This window comes from Microchirus variegatus (assembly GCF_963457635.1).
Source record: "Microchirus variegatus genome assembly, chromosome: 21".
In the NCBI taxonomy this organism is placed as follows: Eukaryota; Metazoa; Chordata; class Actinopteri; order Pleuronectiformes; family Soleidae; genus Microchirus; species Microchirus variegatus.
In genome coordinates, this window is record NC_139822.1 from 18,716,739 (window position 1) to 18,742,538 (window position 25,800).

The following is a 25,800-nucleotide window of genomic DNA, read 5'->3' on the forward strand; positions in this document are numbered from 1 at the left end:
TCAATTTCCTGCTTTTTTTCGTGAAACTCTCTTATGTTTCTCTAAGAACGTTAACTCTTGAACATTTAAAATAAAATAATTATACTTTCATCGGTGTTAAATACAGTTATATATGGTAAAATAAACACCCACGCTACTCCATTTTCACTAACAGATGCATTAATTTGGAGCTGCAACTAACGATTATTTTCGTGATCGATTAATCTGTCAATTATTTTCTCGATTAATCGTTTGGTTCATAAAATGTCAGAAAATTTAAAAAAACGCTGATCAGTGTTTGTCAAACCTGGAAATGATGATGTTCTTGAACGTCTTGTTTTTGTCCACAAACCAAAATGATTCAGTTTTCAATGATTTCTTTGATATGTGGAGCAAAGAAACGTTCACATTTAAGAGGCTAAAACAATCAGAAATCTTGTTTTAATCATGAAAAAAAGCTTCAAACCGATAATCGATTATCAAAATACTTGACGATGAATTTAGTAATCGATTAATAATCGATGAATCGTTTCAGCTCTACATTGATTGCCTGTATTCATTAGCTCAAGGGGGTTTTGTTGGGTTTGGGTTCTCGAAAAACTTGGCTCAAGTTGGAGGTTTAGCTTTAGCTTTAGCTCGTTCCACTGTAGTATGTGTAGGACGTTGAACTTGTTCACTATTTGCCTCCTTTGAAGGTTCCAGACTGTTGGTAATGTCAGTATCTGAATAGGTTTGCTTGGGTCACTTTTACACCATTATTATGTCATAAATGTCCAAACATCTGTATGGAGATTACTGCGAGGCTTGAGTTGAGTCGTCTGGATGATCGGGGAAACAAAGGCCCGTTAAAATTCACACATTCACACAAGTCTGTTCAGTTTCACTCTCATATTTTTCTACTTAAGTTGCAGAGTGTGATGCTGAGGTCACACAAGCCCAATGACGTATGTTTCAACCACAAGATAGCGCTTGTGTTCGCATTCTGCGACTTCCTCGCATACTTTTACTTACTTGCTGTTTCAACAGTCTTGTAAATTAGATTTCCAGCGCGACCGCAGAAATGATGAGTTTTTCCCTCCGTCACCACCTCACTCTGGCTGCTCGACGCAGACGTGACGTCGCGACAGTAGTCGGAGAATCTCGGATTCCTGTATCCCACGGTTCTCACGGGTCCTTGAAATCCTTAAAAAAGCCTTTGAAAAATGGCTCTAAACAGACACGGGTCATTGAAAGTGCTTGGATTTCGATGCAAAGAAAGAAGTGAAGTTGATATTTTAGGTAAACGTCTCCCTTGTTTGTTTACGACGCCACCTACTGTTTCACGTTCTGCGTTGCTCGACGTACGTAGTCCACTGTCTCTCTCTCTCTCCGACTGTTGACGTGAGATTCCGTGCAGAACAATGAGCGAGTAAAGCTAAAACAAGACTTTGACCAAGATCCCAAAAAGGGACAATCATGGACGAGCTCTTACAAAAGTCGCCCTCTCACATCTTAAGCTGTGTCTGCACATTTTGGTCCTTGAATTTGAAGGAATTGGTCCTGGAAAGTCATTGAATTTGATGTCAACGAGGCCTACGCGGGACAAACGTGGACTTGTAATCACTAGCGGTGTTGTGGACGCTCTCCACTCTCTCTTGTGGTTGTTGATGTGAGATTCCGTGCAGAACAATGAGCGAGTAAAGCTAAAACAAGACTTTGACCAAGATCCCAAAAAGGGACAATCATGGACGAGCTCTTACAAAAGTCGCCCTCTCACATCTCGAGCTGTGTCTGCACATTTTGGTCCTTGAATTTGAAGGAATTGGTCCTGGAAAGTCCTTGAATTTGATGTCGACGAGGCCTACGTGGGACAAACGTGGACTCGTAATCACTAGCGGTGTTGTGGACGCTCTCCACTCTCTCTTGTTGTCGTTGTTGACGTGAGATTCCGTGCAGAACAATGAGCGAGTAAAGCTAAGACGAGAGAGCAAGTGACAAAGACCGAAGGACAAATCCCTTTTCCAGATGCTACAAATCAGTCAAAGTGGACGCCAAGACGAGCTCCTGCAAAGTTGTCCTCCCGTCTGAAGCGGTGTCGACACATTCTGTCCTTGAATTTGTCCTGGAAACGTCCTTGAATTTGATGTGTGTGGGAACCTTGGAACTGGTGTTTTTTGGATTACTTATGAAGCCTTCAATATTCCTCTACTCTCATCGGAGGAGGAGGAGGAGGTGGAGGAGGAGGAGGAGGAGGAGGTGCCGTCAAACACTCACGGCCTTGTTTTCTGTGGAAACTCGCGCATTAATATTTTCCATTTTAAAGCTCCCTCTCTCTCTCTGGGTGGAGACGATTGAGTCAAAGAGAGTGTAGAAGTGTTCTGGCTCAGCATCTGTTAGTGTTTCCCTCTGAAGCTCTTCAAGTGTGTGTGTTTTAATGTGTGTGTGTTTGTACCGACGTCGTTGTGAGGGCCTGAACCACAGGAAGTGATGACACATTGGGACATTTTGGTCCGGTTTCCTCACGTTCTGTCACAGCTGAAACGAGCGGTTTATGGGTTAAAATGTGGTTTTAGGATTAAGATTGGAGGTAAAATAGGGTCGGGGTTAGAGGTTAGGAGGTTAAAACTCTGTTTCACAGGCCTTCTGATTCGGCGTGTGGTGATGGTGGTTCAGTCCAAGTCTGTCAGCAAGGAGGACAAGGCCAGATCCCCAGGCAGAGCTTCGGGCACTGCCTAGGGTTAGGGTTAGGCTTAGGGTTGGGTTTAGAGGTTAGGAGGTAGCACAATCCCACTGATCCGGCATGTGGTGATTGTGGTTCAGTCCAGGTCCGTCAGCCAGGAGGCCAAGGCCCGATTCCCAGGCAGAGCTTCGGGCACTGCCTAGGGTTGGAGTTGGGGTTAAAGGTTAGGAGGTTAAAGTTCTGTTGCACAGGTTTACTGATCCGGCGTGAGGTGATGGTGGTTCAGTCCAGGTCCGTCAGCCAGGAGGCCAGGGCCCGATCCCCAGGTAGAACTCTAGGCACTGCCTCGAGTTAGGGTAAGGCTTAGGGTTGGGGTTAGGAGGTTGCACAATCCGCCTGATCCGGCGTGTGTTGATGGTGGTTCAGTCCAGGTCCGTCAGCCATGAGGCCAGGGCCTGATCCCCACCCAGGTAGAACTCTAGGCACTGCCCAGGGTTAGGGTTAGGCTTAGGGTTGGGGTCAGATGTTAGGAGGTTGCACAATCCGCCTGATCCGGCGTCTGGTGATGGTGGTTCAGTCCAGGTCCGTCAGTCAGGAGGCCAGGGCCTGATCCCCACCCAGGTAGAACTCTAGGCACTGCCCAGGGTTAGGGTTGGGGTTAGATGTTAGGAGGTTGCACAATCCGCCTGATCCGGCGTGTGTTGATGGTGGTTCAGTCCAGGTAATTCAGCCAGGAGGCCAGGGCCTGATCCCCAGGTAGAACTCTAGGCACTGCCTAGGGTTAGGGTTAGGGTTGGGGTTGGGGTTAGGGTTTTGCTGTGATTGTGATGGTCAAGTTAAACGTAAACATAAACATAAAGTGGTAGAGAATGGAGTGTGTCCTCATGAAGACTGCTGTACACAAATGTGTGTGTGTGTGTGTCGGTGTGTGTCTGCACACAGCACTGGTTTCCATCACTGTCACTGGCTCTATTCGGCTAATTTCCACGGCCTGTTTGCGATTATATCCTCATACTCTGACGTTTCCCCGCAGGACGACTCGGGCTTTTTGCGTTTGTTGCACCCGCATTGTTTTTTTTCTTCGGCTGCGAGAGCTGCGGCAGGAAGCCTTGACCTTTGACCTCTGAGGAGTTCACACGCCGACGGGGGCCGCCTTGCAGTCATGTGCAGGCCGGGCGTTGAATGGCGTTTTTACAGAATTCAAACCTTGTTTTTTTGGGTGATTAATAGTTTTTATTGGCTCAAACAGTTGTTATTTTTCCCTCTTAATGCTTCAGCGTTCTAAACTAAATGTTAATAACCACAAATGACTGCAGAATGAAGGTCAGATAGCTTCTGAAGGTCAAAGCGCTCATTAAAACCTGCCTGTTAAATACATATTCACCTTATATTTGTGTTTTTTTTTTTTTCCATGATCCAGGAAGATCTGCGTGCACTGCAAGTGTCGTCGCGAGGAGCATGCGTTGCCGGTCATGCCTGTAGAAATGGAGAAGACGGTCACCAAGCTGATGTACGACTTCCAGAGGAACTCCACGTCGGACGACGACTCCGGCTGTGCCCTGGAGGAGTACGCCTGGGTGCCGCCGGGACTCAAACCCGAGCAGGTAACCACCGCGCGTTCACTGAATGTTGTGTGTCGGTCACTCGCCCCAAACAGACGCTGGGTCGCGACCCACAGATGGGTCGCGGGAGGTTAGTTTCAGGGTCCTCACAGATACAGATTTGCTAGTTTTGTTTAAAGGCTGAAAAAGTTGAATGTTTTTATTCTGTCCGTATGGAAACGGCGTTTTCTGGGACCTGACATTTTTTATTTTTTTTGGGAAACGCCATCCCCGTTTTCCCGCGTAAATGGCAAATATGCTACATTGGGAAAATTATGATATCATAGCCCCAGCTCTCTGATCTTTAACCCCACGTGACGGGACGTAATAACAACAATCGGCTAAAAAATATGGTTTTCGTATGGTGCCGCTTCCGCGTTTTCCCAACTTAAATCACTCAAAGGCGCCATATGTAAGAATGTGGCCAAAAACGGTTACTACATTCAAATTCAGTTTGCCAGAACTGTGATAATGAGTTGTTTTTCATGCTGTTAAAATAAGAAAAAATAGATGTTTTTCCTCCTTGTTTTAGCTCGTAACTGATCATTAAAGCCGTGGTGTCTTATTAAAATAAAGTTAGTTATACTTTTACTTAGAATTTAAGGCACAATATCAGACAACACCTTCTTAAAAGTCGTATTTTTGCTGTAAACACGTATGAAACCGTCCACGCTTCCGCTGTTTTCTCGTTTCTTCTCTTATATTTTTATGACTCCGTGTGGAAGAGTTTTTAAAGCTGAGCGAATAAAAAAAAAAAAAAAGCTCCTGATTTTCCTCAGCATGAGGTAAAGAAAAAAAACAGAGCAACAATAGAGTGAAACAGAGTTAATCTGCAGGATTGTCCTCAGCAGTGGGTTTAACTTTCTCCACAGGGAACAGTGTGTGTGTGTGTGTGTGTGTGTGTGTGTGTGTGTGTGTGTGTGTGTGTGTGTGTGTGTGTGTGTGTGTGTGTGTGTGTGTGTGTGTGTGTGTGTGTGTGTGTGTGTGTGTGTGTGTGTGTGTGTGTGTGTGTGTGTGTTCTTGTTCTTGTTCTTGGGGCATACTGAGGACGAGTGAGGGTTTTTAACCAACAAAGTGAGATAATTTGTGGGGACATTTTGGCCGGTCCTCACTTTGTTTCAATTGAAATAACTTACTTAGGTTGCTATTACATGCCGTACTCAATTTGTCAAAAAAATAAATAAATCTAATTTTGGACGACATAGTATAGTATGACTTTTTTGTCAAATTTTGGACCAGAATTTTTTTGTCAAATTCTGGACCAAAAATTTTGTCAGATTTTTTTTCAAATTGTGGACGACATAGTAAAGTATGACTTTTTTGTCAAATTTTGGACCAAAAATTTTTTGTTCCTTTTTTTTTCAAATTTTGGACGACATAGTATAGTATGACGTTTTTGTCAAATTTTGGACCAACATTTTTTGTCAAATTTTGGACCAACCTTTTTTGTCAAATTTTGGACCAAAAGTTTTTGTCAAATTTTGGACCAAAAGTTTTTGTCAAATTTTGGACCAAAAGTTTTTGTCAAATTTTGGACCAAAAGTTTTTGTCAAATTTTGGACCAAAAGTTTTTGTCAAATTTTGGACCAACAATTTTTGTCAAATTTTGGACCAACAATTTTTGTCAAATTTTGGACCAACAATTTTTGTCAAATTTTGGACCAACAATTTGTCAAATTTTGGACCAACAATTTTTGTAAAATTTTGGACCAAATGTTTTTGTCAAATTTTGGACCAAATGTTTTTGTCAAATTTTGGACCAAAACTTTTTGTCAAATTTTGGACCAAATGTCTTTGTCAAATTTTGGACCAAAAATTTTTGTCAAATTTTGGACCAAATGTTTTTGTCAAATTTTGGACCAAATGTTTTTGTCAAATTTTGGACCAAATGTTTTTGTCAAATTTTTTTTCAAATTGTGGACGACATAGTATAGTATGACTTTTTTTGTCAAATTTTGGACCAAAAAATGTTTTTCAAATTTTTTTTCAAATTGTGGACGACATAGTATAGTATTACTTTTTTGTCACATTTTGGACCAACATTTCTTTTTTCATTTTTTTAAAAATTTTGGACGAAATAGTATAGTATGACGTTTTTGTCAAATTTTGTAAAAAAAAAAAATCAAATTGTGGACGACATAGTAAAGTATGACTTTTTTTGTCAAATTTTGGGTCAAAAATTTTGGGTCAAATTTTTTTTTCAAATTTTGCAGACATTTTATGGTACTGCAACCAGTAGTTCTTTGTAGATGTCATTCATGACGTAGATATTTGTAATTGGGTTGATTTATAAAGTGGAAATGCTGGTCCTCACTTTGTCAGCAACCCAGTCCTCAGTATGCAGCAAGTACAAGAATGTGTGTGTGTGTGTGTGTGTGTGTGTGTTTGAGGCTGTTGTTCAGCGACCGCTGGAGTAAAGTCTGTTGTAAAGAGGGATTTCAGAGCAGCAGCAGCAGAGGCTTTCAGTCTTCATATGTGAGGATTATCAGGGATTCTCTCAGCTCTTAGTTTGGACTCATCCACTCTCCGCTGTGTTTTTATTTCTGTGAATCTCTGTCGACAAACCTGAAGCCGCTAAAGAGGCATAGACGTTATCAAAGAGACGACGTTCTCCGATATTCTGAATACAGCGTAAATAAGATCAGAATCTGCGTAAAGTCTTTGTTCACGTGTCGGCTTTTTAGCCACGCAGAACCGGCACTTTTGGTACGCACTAAAATGCTATTTGTGGAAAACGCTAAGAGACGACACAACACTGCGTTTTTCTGAACTTTGCAACTCTGGTCGCTTAATATCGGCTTTCTCGTCTACGGAGCTCCCCCTACAGTTTTGGAGGAATACGCGTACGTAAACATCCATCCATCGCCCACGTCTTTATCCTACGCTCAGTACGTTTGCATGCACAGTTAAATCGGGCTAAGGTCATAGTCCAACTATGTCTGACTCCGCCTCCGTAGGTGGCGCTGTATCTCTTGCTATAAGCTAGCGCGTTTTTAATCAGTTTCCTGTCTGACTCTGACAACCAACAAACTGACTGCCAAATACTGAGCTGATCAAAATTCACCAACAGACTGACTGCCAAATAGTGAGCTGTTGCATCTATCTACCAATAGACTGTCTGCCAAATAGTGAGCTGATCTAAATTCACCAACAGACTGCCGAACAATGAGCAGTCGTATCCATCTACCAATAGACCGACTGCCAAATAGTGAGCTCTTCTATATGTCAACCAACAAACTGACTGCCAAATACTGAGCTGATCTTAATTCACCAACAGACTGACTGCCGAACAATGAGCTGTCGTATCCATCTACCAATAGACCGACTGCCAAATAGTGAGCTGTTCTATACGTCACCCAACAAACTGACTGCCAAATACTGAGCTCATCAGAATTCACCAACAGACTGACTGCCGGACAATGAGCTGTCATATCTATCTACCAGTAGACCGACTGCCAAATAGTGAGCTGTTCTATACGTCAACCAACAAACTGACTGCCAAACAATGAGCCGTCGTATACATCGGTTTAAGTCGTTTCCAAATGAAGGTTGTTTTCTGGATTTTCTTCCCAGGAAATGTAGTTTCTTTTGTTTTTTTGTTTTTTTTCGCTAAAAGGGCGTCGAAAACCCGTGAAAAGACAGGAAATGATAGATCACACACACACACACACACACACACGCTAATGATAAATTACAAAACATGCTTTCAACAACAGCAGGGTTACAATCTGGAGGTGAAAGCCACATCGCCCCAAGGGAAAGATCTGAAGACAGATAAGACACACACACTAAAACACACAAACACACACACTAAAACACACACACACACACACACACACACATGAGCCTGATGGACGCACAGTTGCAGTGAGATCCAGGACGAGCAGCTTGTGATAATAACTGTAATCCAAAGCAGACCAAACTAAAGACAGGGCAAGGACTTTTTTTTTGGAGTATTTTTAAAAGCGCAGGCGAATCGCAGCATTTTTCTTTTTTTTTTTGCATGTGAGTGACAAGAGTGATGGCCTCACACAGCTGCTTTCCATTGCACTTAATTACCAGACGGGGGTAAAAGAGATGGGAAAGACGGCACCAGGCACCAGGACGGACTTTCTCAAAGACAAAGACACGACTACGGCGTCGTAGCTGCAGTCAAACGTCGAGGAAAAAAGAGGGCGTTTTTTTGTTTTTGTAGCAGATTCAATTTTAACGGCTGTTTTTGTCTCTTTTTTTTTTTGCTGAGTTGTGCGAGTGCCGGTGACTCAGCGCTTTGTCGGCACAGCTGAAAAGATGCAAATGATGTCCTGGATGTGTAACGTAGGCATGAAATGTACTGTATGTAAGCAACAGACACACAGAGCTGCAGTGTCAAGTCACTTCAGTTCCTCCCAGAAACTGGGTCAGGACCCACAGATGGTCACAGGAGGGGTTTTTTTTTAGGCCAACAAGTAAATTTACAGAACTTCTTTTCAGCATTTTATGCAAAAACAAATAAAACTGAGTTGTTATTCAAACATTTCTCGAAAATACCTGGTTTATTTATTCAGTATAATGTTGAGTGTCAGGCAGTAGTTGATGTTGCCGTGTTCTGTATAACCACAACCATACTGACTGCCAAATAATGAGCTGTTCTGTCCATCCACCAAAAGGCTGACTGCCAAATAGTGAGCTGTTTATTTGTCCATCAACAGACCGACTGCCAAATGAATGTGCTATTCTGTGCAATTAATCAAGAGACTGACTGCCAAATAGTGAGCTGTCATATACATCTACCGAGAGACTGACTGCCAAATAGTGAGCTGTTCTGTCCATCCACCAAAAGACTGACTGTTAAATAATATGCCATTCCACGCGATTAATCAAGACACTGACTGCTTAATACTGAGCTGATCTAAATTCACCAACCAGACTGACTGCCAAATAGTGAGCTGTTTATATGTCCATCAACAGACTGGCTGCCAAATAATATGCTATCCTGTGCAATTAATCAAGAGACTGACTGCCAAATAATGAGCAGTTCTGTCCATCTACCAAAAGACTGACTGCCAAATAGTGAGCTGTCATATACATCTAACGAGAGACTGACTGCCAAATAGTGAGCTGTTGTATACATCTAGTATCAGGGTGAGTATATCCGTCAACAGACTGACTGCCAAATAGGGGGCCGTTCAATAAATCCATCAATATATTGTTTGCCAAATACTGAGCTCTTCTATACATCCAAAATCAGGCTGAGGATAAACATCAACAGACTGACTGCCAAATAATGAGCTCTTCTATATACCAACCGACAAAGTGACTGCCAAATACTGAGCTGATCGAAATTCACCAACAGACTGTCTGCCAAAAACAGTGAACTGTCGTATCCATCTACCAACAGACGGGCTGCCAAATAGTGTAATAGCTGCTGCATACGTCCACAACAAACAGACTGCCAAATAGCGAGCTGTTCTATACACCCAGTATCAGGCTTTTAGTCTATCTACCAACAGACTGTATGCCAAATAGGGAGCTGTTCAATATATCTACCAACGTATTTTACTGAGCTGTTCTATACATCCAAAATCAGGCTGAGGATAACCAAATAACTGCCAAATAATGAGCTTTTCTATATACCACGTCTGTCTGTGACCTCTGTCCTCAAATCTCCCTTTAAAGCCCTGTGGCTTTTGTGGTTCTGCTCCTCCTCCTCCTCCTCCTCCTCCTCCTCCTCCAGTCACATTCATGTGTCGCTGCCTGACCTCTGTAACAACCCGACCCCCCCCCGTTACAGTGGAATGAAGAAGACGGTCATAAATAACGGGGAGATGACACAGTCATTGTCTGACGCTGTAATGTAAAGAAAGAGCGGCCGAGTCGTTTCGAATGGCTGGATTAGCATTAATCCCACTGTCGCACACGCGTGATTTCACCTGTGTGTGTGTGTGTGTGCGCAGGGATTAAGACCTGGTTTTAGGGTTATGGTTATTTATAATTAGGTTAAGGTAAAGGGTTAGGGTTAAGTTAAGGGTAACAGGCGAGGGGAATGCCTTAAGTCTGTGACTCTGTTTGCTGCACGAGAATGTGAATTTGTTGACCTTTTTCGACCTCTTTAAGGACATTTTTTCTGCCATAAACACTGACCTTGTCGGGACCAGTCGTCCTCCTGGAGACCAAAACCTGGTCCCAATGAGGCATGACCTCATTTCTGAAGACCTGGGTTAAGTTTAGGACATCAATTTGAATTCTGGTTCGGCTGAGTATATCCACTAACAGACTGACTGCCAAATAATGAGCAGTTCTGTCCATCTACTACCAAAAAACTGACTGCCAAATAGTGAGCTGTATGTATGTGCATCAACAAACTGCCAAACAAGGAGCTGTCATTTACGTTTACTCAGACTGACTGCCAAATAGTGAGCAGTTCTGTCCATCTACTACGAAAAAAACTGACTGCCAAATAGTGAGCTGTTTGTGTGTGCATCAACAAACTGCCGAACAAGGAGCTGTCATTGTTATATTTACTCAGAGACTGACTGCCACATAGTGAGCTGTTCTATACATTGAATATCAGGCTGAGTATATCCACCAACAGACTGACTGCCAAATAATGAGCAGTTCTGTCCATCTACTTCCAAAAAACTGACTGCCAAATAGTGTGCTGTATGTATGTGCATCAACAAACTGTCGAACAATGAGCTGTCATTTACATTTATTCAGAGACTGACTGCCAAATAGTGAGCCGTCTTATATGTGCATCAACAAACCGCCGAACAATGAGCTGTCGATGTTATATTTACACAGGGACTGACTCTGCCAAATAGTGAGCTGATATATATGTTCTGGTTAGGCATTAACTAGTTATGGTTAAGGTAAGGGATAAGACTGTCCAACCAAACCTGTGTGTGTGTGTGTGTGTGTGTGTGTGTGTGTGTGTGTGTGTGTGTGTGTGTGTGTGTGTGTGTGTGTGTGTGTGTGTGTGTGTGTGTGTGTGTGTGTGTGTGTGTGTGTGTGTGTGTGTGTGTGTGTGTGTGTGACATTAAATGGACAAAACACGGAATTGATGACTGAACAAAACGATGACGGTGAAGTCAAATCAATAATCCGCAATAATCCCAGTCTGTTCCCTTGTGTATTTGCTCTTTATTTGCCCCGTTTGTTGTTGTTGTTGTCGTCGTTCTTCATCGCCGTCTTCTTCCTCCTTGTCTCTATGTGCGGCTCTGCAGGTGCATCAGTATTACAGCTCCCTGCCCGAGGACAAGGTTCCCTACGTGAACAGCCCAGGAGAGAAATACCGCATCAAGCAGCTGCTGCATCAGCTCCCGCCTCACGACAATGAGGTGAGAAGTCCAAAGTGTCTCCGTCCTCCACAACATCATCCATCCACCCCTCACTCCCTCACTCCCTCACTCCCTCACCCCCTCACCCCCTCACCCCCTCACTCCTTCAGGGCAAAACAGAGATAAGAGAGAGGTGAAGGGATGATGACACACAGAGAGACAAACACAGGGAAAATGTCAGTGAGATAGTGAGTCATGAAAATCATCATTTAAATTGATTTATGAAGCTCATTTTAGTCGTAAAGGTTCCATTTTATTGTGAATAAAGGGTCAAAGGGCAAGGTCACATGACTGCCAATCTGTAAAAAATGGCTTTAAAGAAGTGATTTAAAACTGATTTTCTGAGGTTTTTCTCCGGGTCCCTGAAGCCAACAGCTCTGGATTTAAACCTTAATAATAATAATAATAATAATAATGTTACATTTAATTTATATTACACTTTTAAAGGGGGCGCTCAAAGGCGATTTACATATATTAAAAGGTCATAAAATCAAACACAGGCAAGAAACTACATACAGATAAAATGTTAAGTATTATTTTGGAAATTCTAACTCCATTATGCTTATACCTGCCAAATACTGAGCTGATGTAAATTCACCAAACAGACTGACTGCCAAATAATGAGCAGTTCTGTCCATCTACCAAATGACTGACTGCCAAATAGTGAGATGTTTTTATATGTGCATCAACAGATTGCCGAACAATGAGTTGTCATTTACATCTACTCCGAGACTGACTGCCAGATAGTGAGCTGTTCTAAATTCACCGAGCAGACCGACTGCCAAATAATGAGCAGTTCTGTCCCTCTACCAAAAGACTGACTGCCAGATAGTGAGCTGTTCTAAATTCACCGAGCAGACTGACTGCCAAATAATGAGCAGTTCTGTCCCTCTACCAAAACACTGACTGCCAAATAGTGAGCTGTCTTTATAATATAAAAACAGGTCACTATTTGGCAGTCTGTGTTTTGGTCTGTCTGTTTGGTCTGTCTACAATGAGATGTCGAACACATCTACCAATAGACTGACTGCCAAATAGTGAGCTGTTCTATCCATCCATCAACATACCGACTGCCAAATATTGAGCCGTTCTCTCTATTCTTGAGTGCTGATCATATTGTGACCTGTGCTCTTCATATACATGTAATAAACATGTAATAATAGCTACTTACGTTAGACATCAACATGAAAAGATGTGATAAATTGCAATTAATGAATTAAAAAAATATATATTGATTGACAGCTCTAAACTAAGCTTTAAGAAATGTCACGTTTCTAGGGCCGTCACTTTTTCCCATTATCAACTTTTGATGACTATTACGCGCCACGCTATATTCAGATTGCACAGAAATGACGTCAGACAGTCTGATGCACTTCTAGGCTGTATAATCTGAACATTACTGACAGGTAAACAAATTGTTTCTTTGTCCAGGTTCGCTACTGTAACGGCCTCGACGACGAGGAGAAGCGAGAGCTCAAGCTATTCAGTAACCAGCGTAAACGGGAGAACCTGGGCCGCGGAAACGTCCGCCCGTTCCCCGTCACCATGACCGGCGCCATCTGCGAACAGGTAACTTGACGGAGACGTCATTTTCCACACAGTAAACTGTATCTGTATCTGACAACTCGTCTGAAGGCAAACCACCGTCCTTCCTTTCTTCTGCTCGCTGTCACGGGAGTGAGTAAAGTGTGACGGGAGCAAAGGTCGACCGCGGTGAAAGCGATGGATGGTTCGAAAGATTTATTCACCGTCGTCCTCCGTCACATCAGGTCTTTGCGATGATGTGTGAGCCGTGTTTCACGGGCGACAATATGAAGGACAAAGACGCAACCGTCGTCTGCTTCCATCACCATGTGCTGACCTTGTCAAAGTGATGGTTGTAGCTTGATACTAAAAGCTACACCTTACGCTAGTTTACGACGTCTAAAGAATTACGTTTTCCACTGCATCTCCGACGATTCTGGTCCACTGCTGCCTTGTTTTTGCGAAGTTTGAGTCACTGACGCAAATCTGAACAAAAGCTTTCGGTCACCAAAGTTACACAATAACTTTTTGTTAGCTAGTTAAACGTCATTAACAGCGACAGCGGCGTCAACGTTAACACGCGTTAGCATATTACGCGTTTCCATGTCGACTGACCGGGTAAAGACGCGCGTGACGTAATGTTTATTTTAGTACCGCAGCACTGGAAGTCAGGGAACCATTTACCAGTTAGCTGCGTTAGCTGTGTTAGCTCCTTTAGCGCCGCTAGTTTTTAGTGTTTGGTGTTATTTTAGAGACTCATTGGGAACAATTGGGAGTCAAGTAAACATGACGTCACGTGCGTCTATTTCCGGTGAGTCGTCATGGAAACGCGCCATGCGCTAGCATGCGATAACGTTGACGATTGTTAAAATGAGTCTCTAAAGTAACGCTAACCTTTAAAAACAGAGGAACACGTACGCGGTAAACGGTGTCTGGACTCCGATCTTTTTCCGGTCAGTCGTCATGGAAACGCATCATGCGTTAAAGTGCGTTAACGTTGACGCTGCTAAAGCAATAAAGCGACAAACATACGTCATATATCGTAGACTGAAGCGGTTGCATTTTGAATTTCGTCACGTTTCCCGTGCGAAGGCTCCAACGTCTGCCTGAAAACACACCACATCGCACGTGTGCCATTAAATATTTAGCGCGCGGTCCGCGTTAGCGTTAGCAGAGGCCCTGTGGGACAGCAGAGTGCCGCGACGACGAGTTCTTACGGCAGCAAAGTGACGCAGGTCGGCGTTCGCCGGTCGTTATTTTTGTTTAAAGCCCTGAACACGTTCACTGGGCTGCTCACACACACACACACACATGTACAGAGTGTGTATTGATTTTAATTCCCCATCCACCCCCTCCAGCTTTGAGCCACTTAGATGAACCTGATTGTGGACCGATCCAATCCTCCCTCCCGTGTGTCGTTAACACTCTTTATTGTTTATAGCTGCAGCTCCTCTTCTTTTACACCCCCCCCCCCCTCCACCAGTTTCACTCTCCCTATTATCCTCTCGTAGATTCTCCATTTCCATTCGTCCCCTTTGCCCCTCGTCCTCCATCATCCCCCCATCAGCCACTTAGTTTCCCCTCTCTGTGTCCGTGACCTCGTTCAGACCTGATTTTAACATCTCAACGTGATCTGTGAACGCATTCAGACGCGGGTTTGAGGCTGAATTTCAAGAGTCAGAACCAGTTTGATGCAACAAATCGATTTTAGAAACAAAGGAATTGCAAAAATATGACGTAATTTTGCCTTATTTCCACGTATTCTTGTTTGTTTTTTTTAGTTTTGTTGTCTTTCTAGTGCTGGGGCGCTAACGGTGCTAACAGCGTCAAAGTTAACACATGTTAGCGCTTTACATTTCTATGACGACTGACTGGAAAAAGAAGTGCGTGATGCGTCATGTTTACGTGCCACGGCACCGGAGTCCAGGCACCGTTTACCAGTTAGCTCCGTTAGCTCCTTTAGCTCCTTTAGCTCCTTTAGCGCTATTTTGTGATTTAGGGTTGTTGTAAATCTGCACCAAATGACAGACAGCATCTCCTGTGTCTCTGTGAACTGAAAACATGGTTTTCTGAGTGTTAGTCCAATTAAAAATCAGACTATTCTTAGTCAGACTAATGGCGCTTTTCCATTATACAGTTCTAAAAATACTCATTTCAACTCTATTCTACTCTACTTGGGTGTCGCGGCACCGGAGTCCAGGCACCGTTTACCAGTTAGCTCCGTTAGCTCCGTTAGCTCCGTTAGCTCCGTTAGCTCAGTTAGCTCCTTTAGCTCCTTTAGCGCTATTTTGTGATTTAGGGTTGTTGTAAATCTGCACCAAATGACAGACCGCATCTCCTGTGTCTCTGTGAACTGAAAACATGGTTTTCTGAGTGTTAGTCCAATTAAAAATCAGACTATTCTTAGTCAGACTAATGGCGCTTTTCCATTACACAGCTCTAACAATACTCATTTCAACTCTGTTCTACTCTACTTGGGTGCCGCGGAACCGCAGTCCAGGCACCGTTTACCAGTTAGCTCCATTAGCTGCATTAGCTGCATTAGCTGTATGAGCTGCGTTAGCTCCTTTAGCGTGGAACTGGAGCGGTCTATTTATTATTATAAAAAATATGATCTGATTTTTTAAAAATCTTTTTCTTTTAAATGAATCAAATAAATTTGACAAACAAACAAACATTTATTTTAAAATATTTTACACTGTTATTTTCGCGTGTTGAAATCCGTACCAAATGACAGACCGCATCTTTTGTGTCTCTGTGAACTGAAAACATGGTTTTCTGAGTGTTAGTCCAATTAAAAATCAGACTATTCTTAGTCGGACTAATGGCGCTTTTCCATTACACAGTTCCAACACTGTGCTCGTCTCGACTCTTGTTGTTTTTCTGAACTATTCTTTGAAACGAATCCTTTTTAAATCGACTCATTCTAACGATTCATTAACAGCCAAAACAACTGCTTTTTCAAAGACGTGGAAAAACGCCGTGAAATTAAAACGTTCTTCTTCTTCTTCTTCTTCTTCGTCTTCGTCTCGTCGCAGTGCGGGGGACAGATCAACGGCGGCGACATCGCCGTGTTCGCGCCGCGCGCCGGCCACAACGTGTGCTGGCACCCGGCGTGCTTCGTCTGCAGCGCGTGTCGCGAGCTCCTCGTCGACCTCATCTACTTCAACCAGGACGGGAAGATCTACTGCGGCCGACACCACGCGGAGAGGCTGAAGCCACGCTGCACCGCCTGTGACGAGGTAAACACACACACACACACACACACCTGGATCAGTTAAAGCTGCAGTACGCTGGATTACTGTCCGATTGAGTCTGTTCTTTTTCACTTTTATTTGCGATAAAATAAGCATTTATAAGCAAATACACTCATGTTATAGGTAATAAATAACAATAAATATGCATTTTCAGAGCTATAAATGTATAATATTGAAGAATATTTAGTAATATAACAATAAAAAAAAGCACCAGGAAAAAGTACTATGTGTTGTTGAAGAGGGAACAACAACAAAAACAAGTTTCTTTTGGCGTCTTAAATCAAACCAAATTATATTACATAGTTATTGTGTGTTTTTTCTTGTCACAGAGAAACCGTTTCCAAAAATATCTTTGGTTTCAAGGACATCGTCATTTTGAGGTTTTTTTTGCGGAAAAACACTGGCTGAGTGTTTTTAATTTAGAATATAATTCGGAGATGAATGAATGTAATTGTTAGCTGTGAGGCTGTAAACTGAGCCCAGAGGATTTTTTTTACTTCTTTTTATAGTTTATTTTTGTAATTTATTGTTATAATTGCATCCGTTTATCTTGTTTTTATATAAAATCACAATGATAAACATGATAAAGAGCAATTTGTTGAAGAGCAATAAACTCTTTCATACTATTCAAATGTTTTTCAAAACAAATTTTAATATATATTTTTATTTTAAAGTAAATTTTAAGCATGACTTAATTTAAATATATGGATATTTATTTATACTGAAGTTTGACTTTCGTGCTAATTCTCAGCAGAACACGACTTTCAGATTTTTCTCCGTCTGTATTCATTTTTATCAGGAAAAAAACCTTGCATTTAAGCCTGAAAAGTGTCATTAATTAAATTATTATTTAAAAAAAAAAATGTTATTGTATTATTTGTGTTCAATGCCGATATTGATATTAGTCTGGTACCAGTCTTTTTAGACCGTTTATGAACAAATGTACACATTTGTGATAAACAACCCCAAACATTACTCAGCTAAAATACTTTTGCTGATTTTTTATTATATAAAAAAAATGTATTATATAAAAATTTACATTCATTCAGTCATTGCGTAGCAAATCCTGCATACTGTCCCTTTAACAGATCCACATGTCCTCCATGAACACACTGTGCCGTTGACGTGGAACAAACAGAGCTATTTATAAAAAGGTTTCAAATAGCACACATGATGTGCACCTGCACGCTATATATATTAATATATATATATATATATATATATATATATATATATATATATATATATATATATATATACATGAATGTAAGGCTTTTCCAGTCTAATGGGGGTCACCCCCCTCAATGTCACGATCTCCAAACCATTAGCACCGCGCGAATGGGGACAACGACACCGTTAGCGCCTTAAAGATCGCCCCGGTGATACGACGGCGGCGGCGTAAATTAAAAGTTAATGCGCCGTTTAAATTCCAGCACACGTTAACCTGCTGCACGAGTCACTGATGAAGACGACGATCTCTGCTGCCGAGGAGGAAGGAAGCAGTTTGTAAGGGAGGGAAAGTCTTTGTGTGCGTCTTAGCGAACACGCATTATTTATAACGTTAACCATCACGACTAAGTGCTCTAACCCTAACCTTAAAACCAGGTCTTAACCCGGGAAAAAAAGCCCTTTAAAGCTAAGAAGTACACACACATAGAGAAGGGCGCTAGCAAGCTAATACTACCTACTTAGCTAACTAATGCTAGTAGCAGAAAAAGGACCACGTATGTTGTAAAAACTATGAAAAAAAGCATCTGTGTTTGCTGCTCTGCGTAGCATTAGCTTGCTTAGCTACGTTACAGTGAGCTATCGTGACAACACGGCAAGCTAGCAATCGCAGACATTGAGAACAAGATTAAAGATTTCCTTATTGTAATTTCCTGTGTACTACTTGCTTAAAAATACAATTTTGATCATATAAAAGATAATAAAAGTATAACAGAACATACAATTAAAGTGAGTAGCAGCTGTTAGGCTACCGTAATGTCTGCTAACGTTCCCGTAGTGCGAGTAATGTTAGCATCAGGCTAATCTCTTGTAGGTGACGCAACATTTATGTCAGTTTCAGGCGTCAAAACACTCAAATAAGTGTTGTTTTGTTTGTTTGATTTCATCTTGATTCTGTGCTCACAGCTGCGACGCGTTAGCCCGTGACAAAACATATGATGAATTCCATTATATTTAAAAAAAATTCGACTGAAAATTACCTTTAATTTGCAAAAATAAAGTGCCACTTCCGTTAAAAACAATTGGTTTCATTCGTATCGGTGTGCTATTTTTAAATGGTAATTTGTAAAATTCTGGCCCTTTTTACTGTGGAAGTTCCTTCTTATCACGTTTGAGTGTTTCTCAAACTTTTTATACCAAGTACCAATGAAGTATTCCTCGCATTATGGTTCAGACACTGGTATTAGCAGGGTTAGCGAGAGATAAAGTGACTCAAATTATTATTATTATTTCACAGGAAGCGTAGACGACGCCACATGTAATGCGCTAAATTGAGATTCACATTAACCTATGACGACGGACTCTCTTTTCCTCACCTCAGATCATCTTGGCGGACGAGTGCACCGAGGCGGAGGGACGTCACTGGCACATGAAGCACTTCTGCTGTTTCGAGTGCGAGACGGTGCTCGGCGGCCAGCGCTACATCATGAAGGAGGGTCGGCCGTACTGCTGCTCCTGCTTCGAGTCGCTCTACGCCGAGTACTGCGACTCCTGCGGGGAACACATCGGTACGCCGCCGCCGCACCTCACATCTATCACTGTTCATGCGAGGCTTCATTAATCACCTGCAGGTCTTTTGTTAGGAACACTTAGAGAGAAGGGGGGGGGGATGCTACAAGGGACAATAGCAAGAGACTGACCTCGTTTTTGTAGCGAGAAAGAGAAAACAATAGAAAGGATGTGGTATGACTTCCAGAAGTTTAAAGGCTTTATTGGTCAGAAATTGGCATTTTACTTTATACTGAAGTCAAGGGCCTTGCTTTTTGGAGGCAGCCATCTTGCTCCATGGTGCTCCAGGTTATCGGGAACTTCATTAGCTAACAAACAACCTGCCGTGCTCGTTGATGACGACATCCTTCCTGGTATGTGAAGGGCACCGTAGATTCCTGACGTGATTGGGAAAGGGTTGGTTGAGCACAGGAGTCCTTTGTTTGTTGCAGTCTGCAGCCTCACCAACAGATGTCACCAAATCTTACTTAATAGACCTTCAAATGTCCATCCATCCATCCATTATCTACCGATTTATCCTCCACCAGAGGGTCATGGGGCCTATCTCAGCTGACATTGACATTGGGCGATAGGTGGGTTACGGGACAGTCCACATATAGAGACAAACCGGTCAATTTAAACGTGCGATAATCCCCATATCGCATGCGATTGGACTGTGGGAGGAAGCCGGAGAACCCAGAGAAAACCCACGCACACAAGGGGAGAACACGCAAACTCATGGCAGAAAGGCCCTTGTTCCGAAGTTGTTCCAAACGGGGCTCGAACCCAGGAACCCGGGTCTTCTTGCTGCAAAGGCAAGAGTGCTAACCACTACACCAACCGTGGGCCCCCTTCTAAAGTCTGCCTCAGTTAAATAATGGCGCTATTCCATGCTACAGTTATAGTTCTTTCCCATCAGTGATCAGAACCTGGTACCTGGTACTTGTTTTAGTACCTGCTCTGGCGAGAAGTCCAAGCGAGCTGAGCAGATACTAAAATGTGACGTCAACAGATCGCCGGCCAATCATTGGTCAGAGAGTGCGACATTTGACACCAGAATCAAACCAAACAATGCCAGTCTTTGGATCGGGTTAAAAAAGACTTAAAAATCCTGAAAACATGCATTAATCTCCAACATTTAGCAAAGGAAATGTCTAAAAATCAGTGTCTAGTAAAGGAAAACGACGTGACTGATACCAAAACCGAGTAGAATCGAGCGCTATAAGACTTAAAATGTGGTCGAGGGTCAACACCAAAATGACGTCCTCGCCAGATGTGTCTGCAGATCAAAACCCAAACTGATTAAGACATACAGTAATTGTCCTATACGGTCTATCATAGCAACGCTAAAACAACACATCTAATGCACTTTTGCACGGTACTGTATATATTTACACAGTTATAAATATTCCTTGACATCTCGTCCTCTGCGGCCTGGTTTCCGTGAGACATGTCAGGGTTTTTCAGAGTAGATAAATACGGTATTTATACATTATACATTATATACAGTGTGCACTGAGCTGACATGCAAAGGCCTGTCGGTTAAATGCAAAGTTTACCATCACGCAAAACTCAAACGCTGCAGTGTTTAGAGGGCGACCCCCACGGAGAGAAGAAACTGGGATCCTTTTCAGCAGGAAAGCTTCATATTAGAGCGTCTTGGCCTCGTGCCACCGCCTCTTATAAAGTGTGTGTGTGTGTGTGTGTGTGTGTGTGTGTGTGTGTGTGTGTGTGTTGGGTTTCCCCCCTGAAAGGATGCCCAGGTGTGACTCTGGCGCCCACCTCCCCGTACGAAATCCACTCTGTAATTATTTGTCAGACAGGATACGGAGTATAAAGTATTTGGCTTAAAAAGCACAACTGATTATAAATGGAAACCATCATCAGAAAACACGGCCGAAACCAGATGGCAGCCATTAGCCAAATAGCTGGCTTTTCTTTTCCCTGCGAGACAACTTGAAACATGCTGAAAATAAAATGCCTTTGTTTAACGCTGGGCCCCCGTTTCTGAAACGAGTTGGCCCCCAAAGTCACGTGGTCATGCGCAGTCGTGTGTGACGGCCTCTAGCGCCGTTCCTTCACTCAACACGCAGCTTTTAACGGGCTACTATTTTCATTTTGGCTGCATTTTGTACAAAGAAAAATCAAGTTTGAGCAGCGTCTTTAAAAAAGACTGTAAGTATTAGATTTTAGTGATGATCTGGGTCCTTCATTATGAGAAGCCATAACTTGCAATCGTTCATTTTACCTGAAAGGGATAATTCAGGTGTTGTTTTAGGTGCTTACATAATTGAGTCTTGACTGCATTGCGTACGGCGCCCCCTGCACAAAGAACCGGATTTATACCCGGTTGCTTTGCACGCATTGGCAAAACAGATTCATACCATCTACTTCACCACCTTTATCTGGCTGGAAGATCCAAGTTTTCTGTTCTTTTTCAACCTACCAATGTAATCCATTTTAGGAGATTCTGAAGTAGGCCAAAACGGTATCCTTGCTAGACCTTTTTGCAGACCTTTTCTGGGCTGGATTCACCCAGGCTACTGTTTTGTAAAGTTAAGCTAAAGCTTGTGTTGTTGTTTTTTGGTCTTTCCTGCAGGCATTGATCAAGGCCAGATGACATACGACGGTCAACACTGGCACGCCACCGAGGGCTGCTTCTGCTGCGCCCGCTGTAAGCGATCTCTGCTGGGTCGACCCTTCCTGCCCAAGCAGGGCCAGATCTTCTGCTCGCGGTCCTGCAGCCTGGGCGAGGAACCGAACGGCTCCGACTCGTCTGACTCTGCCTTCCAAAGCGCTCGGTCCACCAGAGAGTCCAGACGCAGCTCCAAGATGGGCAAGAGTGTAGGAGGAGGAGGAGGGGGTGGTGGAGGACAGTCGGAGAGGTTTTCAGGGGAGGTGGACCCACTTTCTTTACAAATGGATCTTCTGAGCCTGTCCAGCCAAACGCCAAGTTTGACTCGCGATCCTCCGGCCTGGCAGAACCAGGAGCAAACCGGTGACGGATATACTTACGGGTCCCAATCAGACCAAATTGCCAACCCCACCCCTCTCCAGCTTCTCAGCCAGTGCAATGTCAGGACCACCTACACCTCTGCCTGCTCTGGAAAGGTTACCCAACAGCAGGATCACAGTATCTTGGACAACGCAGGTTTTAAGAAACCTCCCATCTCGGCCATGAAGGGCCACTCTATGAACGAGGCCTGGTTCCAGCAGTCCACTCCAGAGGAGTACTACCCCCCCAAGCTGATGACCCAAAAGAGCTTCACCGAGGTTTCCCACTGCTCTCAGTACCGCAACGGCTTCTCCGCTGACAAACGCTCGATCAGCTTGCACGGCTTCCAGAGGGACAGGGATGTAGGGATGCCAGCAGCAACCCAGGTGGCAAGAAGCAGGAACCCCATCAATGCACTTAACTTTCCTGAGCAGCTGACCCCCCTGGAGCAGACCCCAAGAGGGTCCATGGAGTCCTTGGCCTTGACCAATGGTACGGTTGGGTGATGCGTGAGATCTTTGTGTCGTTGTTTGTGAATGTGGGCTGTCCCCAAACAAATTTAATCTAACTTTGTTTCCTCTCTCAGGAAACTCAGCAGATGGCGGAAGAAAGCGTCAGGAGCACCTTTCCCGTTTCTCCATGCCGGACCTGAGCAAAGACTCTGGAATGACGAACGCGTCGGAGAAAAGCAATGTTCAACCTCTGAACTCTTCGGTGCAGTTTCGAAACTCTGACTCCATGCACAGCCTCACCTCCGGCCAGCCGTACATGGAGATGGACCCGCCCAGGTCCGCTCACTATAAGGGGCAGTACGGTGATCCTGCCGGCATGGGCGTTGGAATGGCAAAGGCCCATCTACCGCCAGGTTTCACCTTCCAGGAGGAGGACCGGGTCAGTTTGGTGAGCAGCGCCAATGCTGCCCGTCTGCCGCCCATCAGCGAGCGCGTGGTGGGAGTCGGCGGCGGCGGTGGAAGGGCGGCAGCGTTCCGGATCGAAGCCCCAGAGGAGACTCCGCAGAGGCGCCGGCACCATCACCACCACCGCTCCCGGAGATCCCGCCGATCTCGCTCAGAAAACGCCCTCAATTTAGTGGCAGAGCGAAGACCGAGGCCTCAGGAACGACCGCAGTTGCGAGTGCGAGAGGATTATGACCGTTTTCCACCACCAAGGAGCGCCAGAGACCAGTTTGGTGTCGGAGGAGGAGGAGGAGGGGGACGTTATCAACCCCAGTTCTTCAGGCAGTGTCCCAGGACCACTTCAGACCTGACACTGCAGAACCCCGGGGCCGGCCGACGTACCGGTTTGAGCCAGTACTCCTGGGACGATTACGACGATGACGATTGGTGCTCGACCTGCTCCTCGTCCTCCGATTCAGAGGACGAGGGTTACTTCCTGGGCGAGCCGATTCCCAGACCCGTTCAGCTGCGATACCTCAGCAATCAGGATCTGGTCCACAAGTACAACACGGGAATGGGCGGAGCCAGTCGCGGTGGGCAGGTGTACAACCACAAACGCAGAAAAAGCAAGAACTGCATCATATCCTAACACCGAGAACCTTTAGCACCTCTCTCCACCTTGTGGACACTAACCTCCACTACCGTCCAAAAACAGAAACGAAACTCACCATGCGTTTATCCAGTGTTGTTGTGTGTGTTGAATATTATGTAATTGAAAGTCAGTGATGAACAACAAGTTGGTAAACAGTGAAAAAGCAACCGTGTTTGCATGTCTGTTCACTTTAAATGTTTCTGAAAATCTCCTCTGAGTATTAACGCTGTTCAAGCCCAGTTCACACGACACGATTTTCCACGATTGATGGCAATTTCGCAAACCCGAAATTAGAGACCTGGGGGGGGGTGACACCAGCTGAAACCTGAACTGTTACAACCACGTTCTTCAAATCTGATTTGAATCAAGATTTGGTCTGCTGAGATCTGAGCGTAATTTATTCCCTGCGCGATTATGGATGGAACTTCCTGAGCAGAAGCGGAAGTAGCAGTAAGCTAGTTCTTTCAAGTAGCTACAAGGTCGCACTGTTCCTGCAACGCAGTTTGTATTTCACCTGATGTTGAAACTAAAATCCAGACTTGATGATGTGGGAGACATTGGATTTTGACATCGCATCCTTTAACTGTTCATAGCTTCTCCGTCTGTAGCGACAGAGCTAATCAAGTAGCTAAATATGCTAGCAAACATTAGCTGAGGTCACCTCGGCCTCTGGTCGGTCCTTCCGTGCTTCACTCTTAGAAATAAAAGTGCTAAGTAGAACCATAAGGTTCTTCGGGCTTGTCCTCATAGGAGAACCCCTTTTTGGCTCCAGGTAGAACCTTTTTATAAAGGTTCCACCTGGAACCCTTTTGGAGGATTCCACCAAGAACCTTTTTAAAACCCTTTATTCGGGATAAAGGGTTCTCTGGATCAAAATGGTTCTTACTGGAACCGTCGGTGTTACCAAGAACCATTGAACCCTCAGAAGCAAATGGTTCCAGGTAGAACCTCAGCCCTTGTAGAAGAACCCTTTTGGAACCCTTATTTCTAAGAGTGTACAGAAGATCACGTTGTGCCGTTTAAGACATCCATGGACCACGTTCTAAAGTGACACTAAATCTGATTTGAAGATTGGTTGAGTCATTTCAGCCTGCTAATCTGAACGTAGCCTCGTAGCGTAGCTCATCGGAGCTTTTTGACAGTCAAAACCGAGCTAAGTTATGCTAATAAACTCCCAACACGTGCAAGTCGTGGATTTGCGAACTTGGCTTTTACGCGTTTAGTTCGATCAAGTCACACGTTGTTTATCAAAAAAAAGCTGATGTGCAATTCTATTTTTTCTTTTTGTTGTTTGGTACAGTTAGCTTCTTTCTTTCTTTCTTTTGTTTTTCACACAATGTGATTTCGAAGTAGTATATACTGTACTATTGTAATCAGTTCAGAGTGTGTACATAGACAAATGAGTTAATAATTTCACTTTAAGTTAAAAGTTTAAAAAAAAAAAAAGTCTGTGTAAATATGGTTGTAAATGAGGCATCACATATTTTTATATTTTGTATGGATAGAATCATTTATGTATTAAATATCTATAATGTAGAGATAGTAAATAACAAAAAACAACAACATATGCATGTTTGATTTGACTGACCTGGTCCTTTGGAATAAAGGAGAATTTCAGTGATTTTCGTTTTTTTTCGTGATCATTGTGACGTAGCTCCGAACGCGTAAATCAGGGGTTCTCAAAGTTTTGATACCCGAGGGCCAATTTAGGAACCCAATATTGGACTGAGGGCCGCCAAAGGAAAAAAAAAAAGTAATAACTATGTTGTCCAGTTTAAAAAAAAAATTAATTTGGTCCAAAATTTGACAAAAACGTCATACTATACTATGTCGTTCAAAATGTTAAAATCTTTGGGGAAAAAGTTGTTGGTCCAAAATTTGACAAAAACGTCATACTATACTATGTCGTTCAAAATGTTAACATTTTTTGGGAAAAAGTTTTTGGTCCAGAATTTGACAAAAACGTCATACTATACTATGTCGTTCAGAATGTTAAAAAAAATTTGGGGAAAAAATTTTGGTCCAAAATTTGACAAAAACGTCATACAATACTATGTCGTTCAAAATGTTAAAAAAAAATTTGGGAAAAATTTTTTGGTCCAAAATTTGACAAAAACAAACTATACTATGTCGTTCAAAATGTTAAAATTTTTGGGGAAAAAGTTTTTGGTCCAGAATTTGACAAAAACGTCATACTATACTA

At 43.3% G+C, this 25,800-nt stretch overlaps 1 protein-coding gene across 1 annotated transcript; it reads left to right on the top strand.

Annotated features, from left to right (window-relative positions):
- Positions 1-4,095: 4,095 nt before the first annotated feature.
- On the top strand, positions 4,096-23,828 carry prickle2b (prickle homolog 2b). Its single transcript, XM_083907966.1, has 7 exons — positions 4,096-4,242; positions 11,445-11,558; positions 12,990-13,127; positions 16,121-16,324; positions 18,888-19,074; positions 21,654-22,541; positions 22,636-23,828. Exons 1-7 carry the CDS (start codon positions 4,111-4,113, stop codon positions 23,592-23,594), a joined length of 2,622 nt encoding a protein of 873 aa, XP_083764092.1. The 5' UTR covers positions 4,096-4,110; the 3' UTR covers positions 23,595-23,828.
- The last annotated feature ends 1,972 nt before the right edge of the window (positions 23,829-25,800 follow it).

What these genes read in the sequence shown, in the direction of transcription:
- prickle2b (XM_083907966.1), top strand. Translation starts at nt 4,111, where the DNA reads ATGCCTGTAGAAATGGAGAAGACGGTCACCAAGCTGATGTACGACTTC. An exon ending in CTCCTGCGGGGAACACATCG is followed by an intron (nt 19,075 to 21,653) that starts GTACGCCGCCGC and finishes TCTTTCCTGCAG; the next exon opens with GCATTGATCAAGGCCAGATG. An exon ending in GTCCTTGGCCTTGACCAATG is followed by an intron (nt 22,542 to 22,635) that starts GTACGGTTGGGT and finishes TTCCTCTCTCAG; the next exon opens with GAAACTCAGCAGATGGCGGA.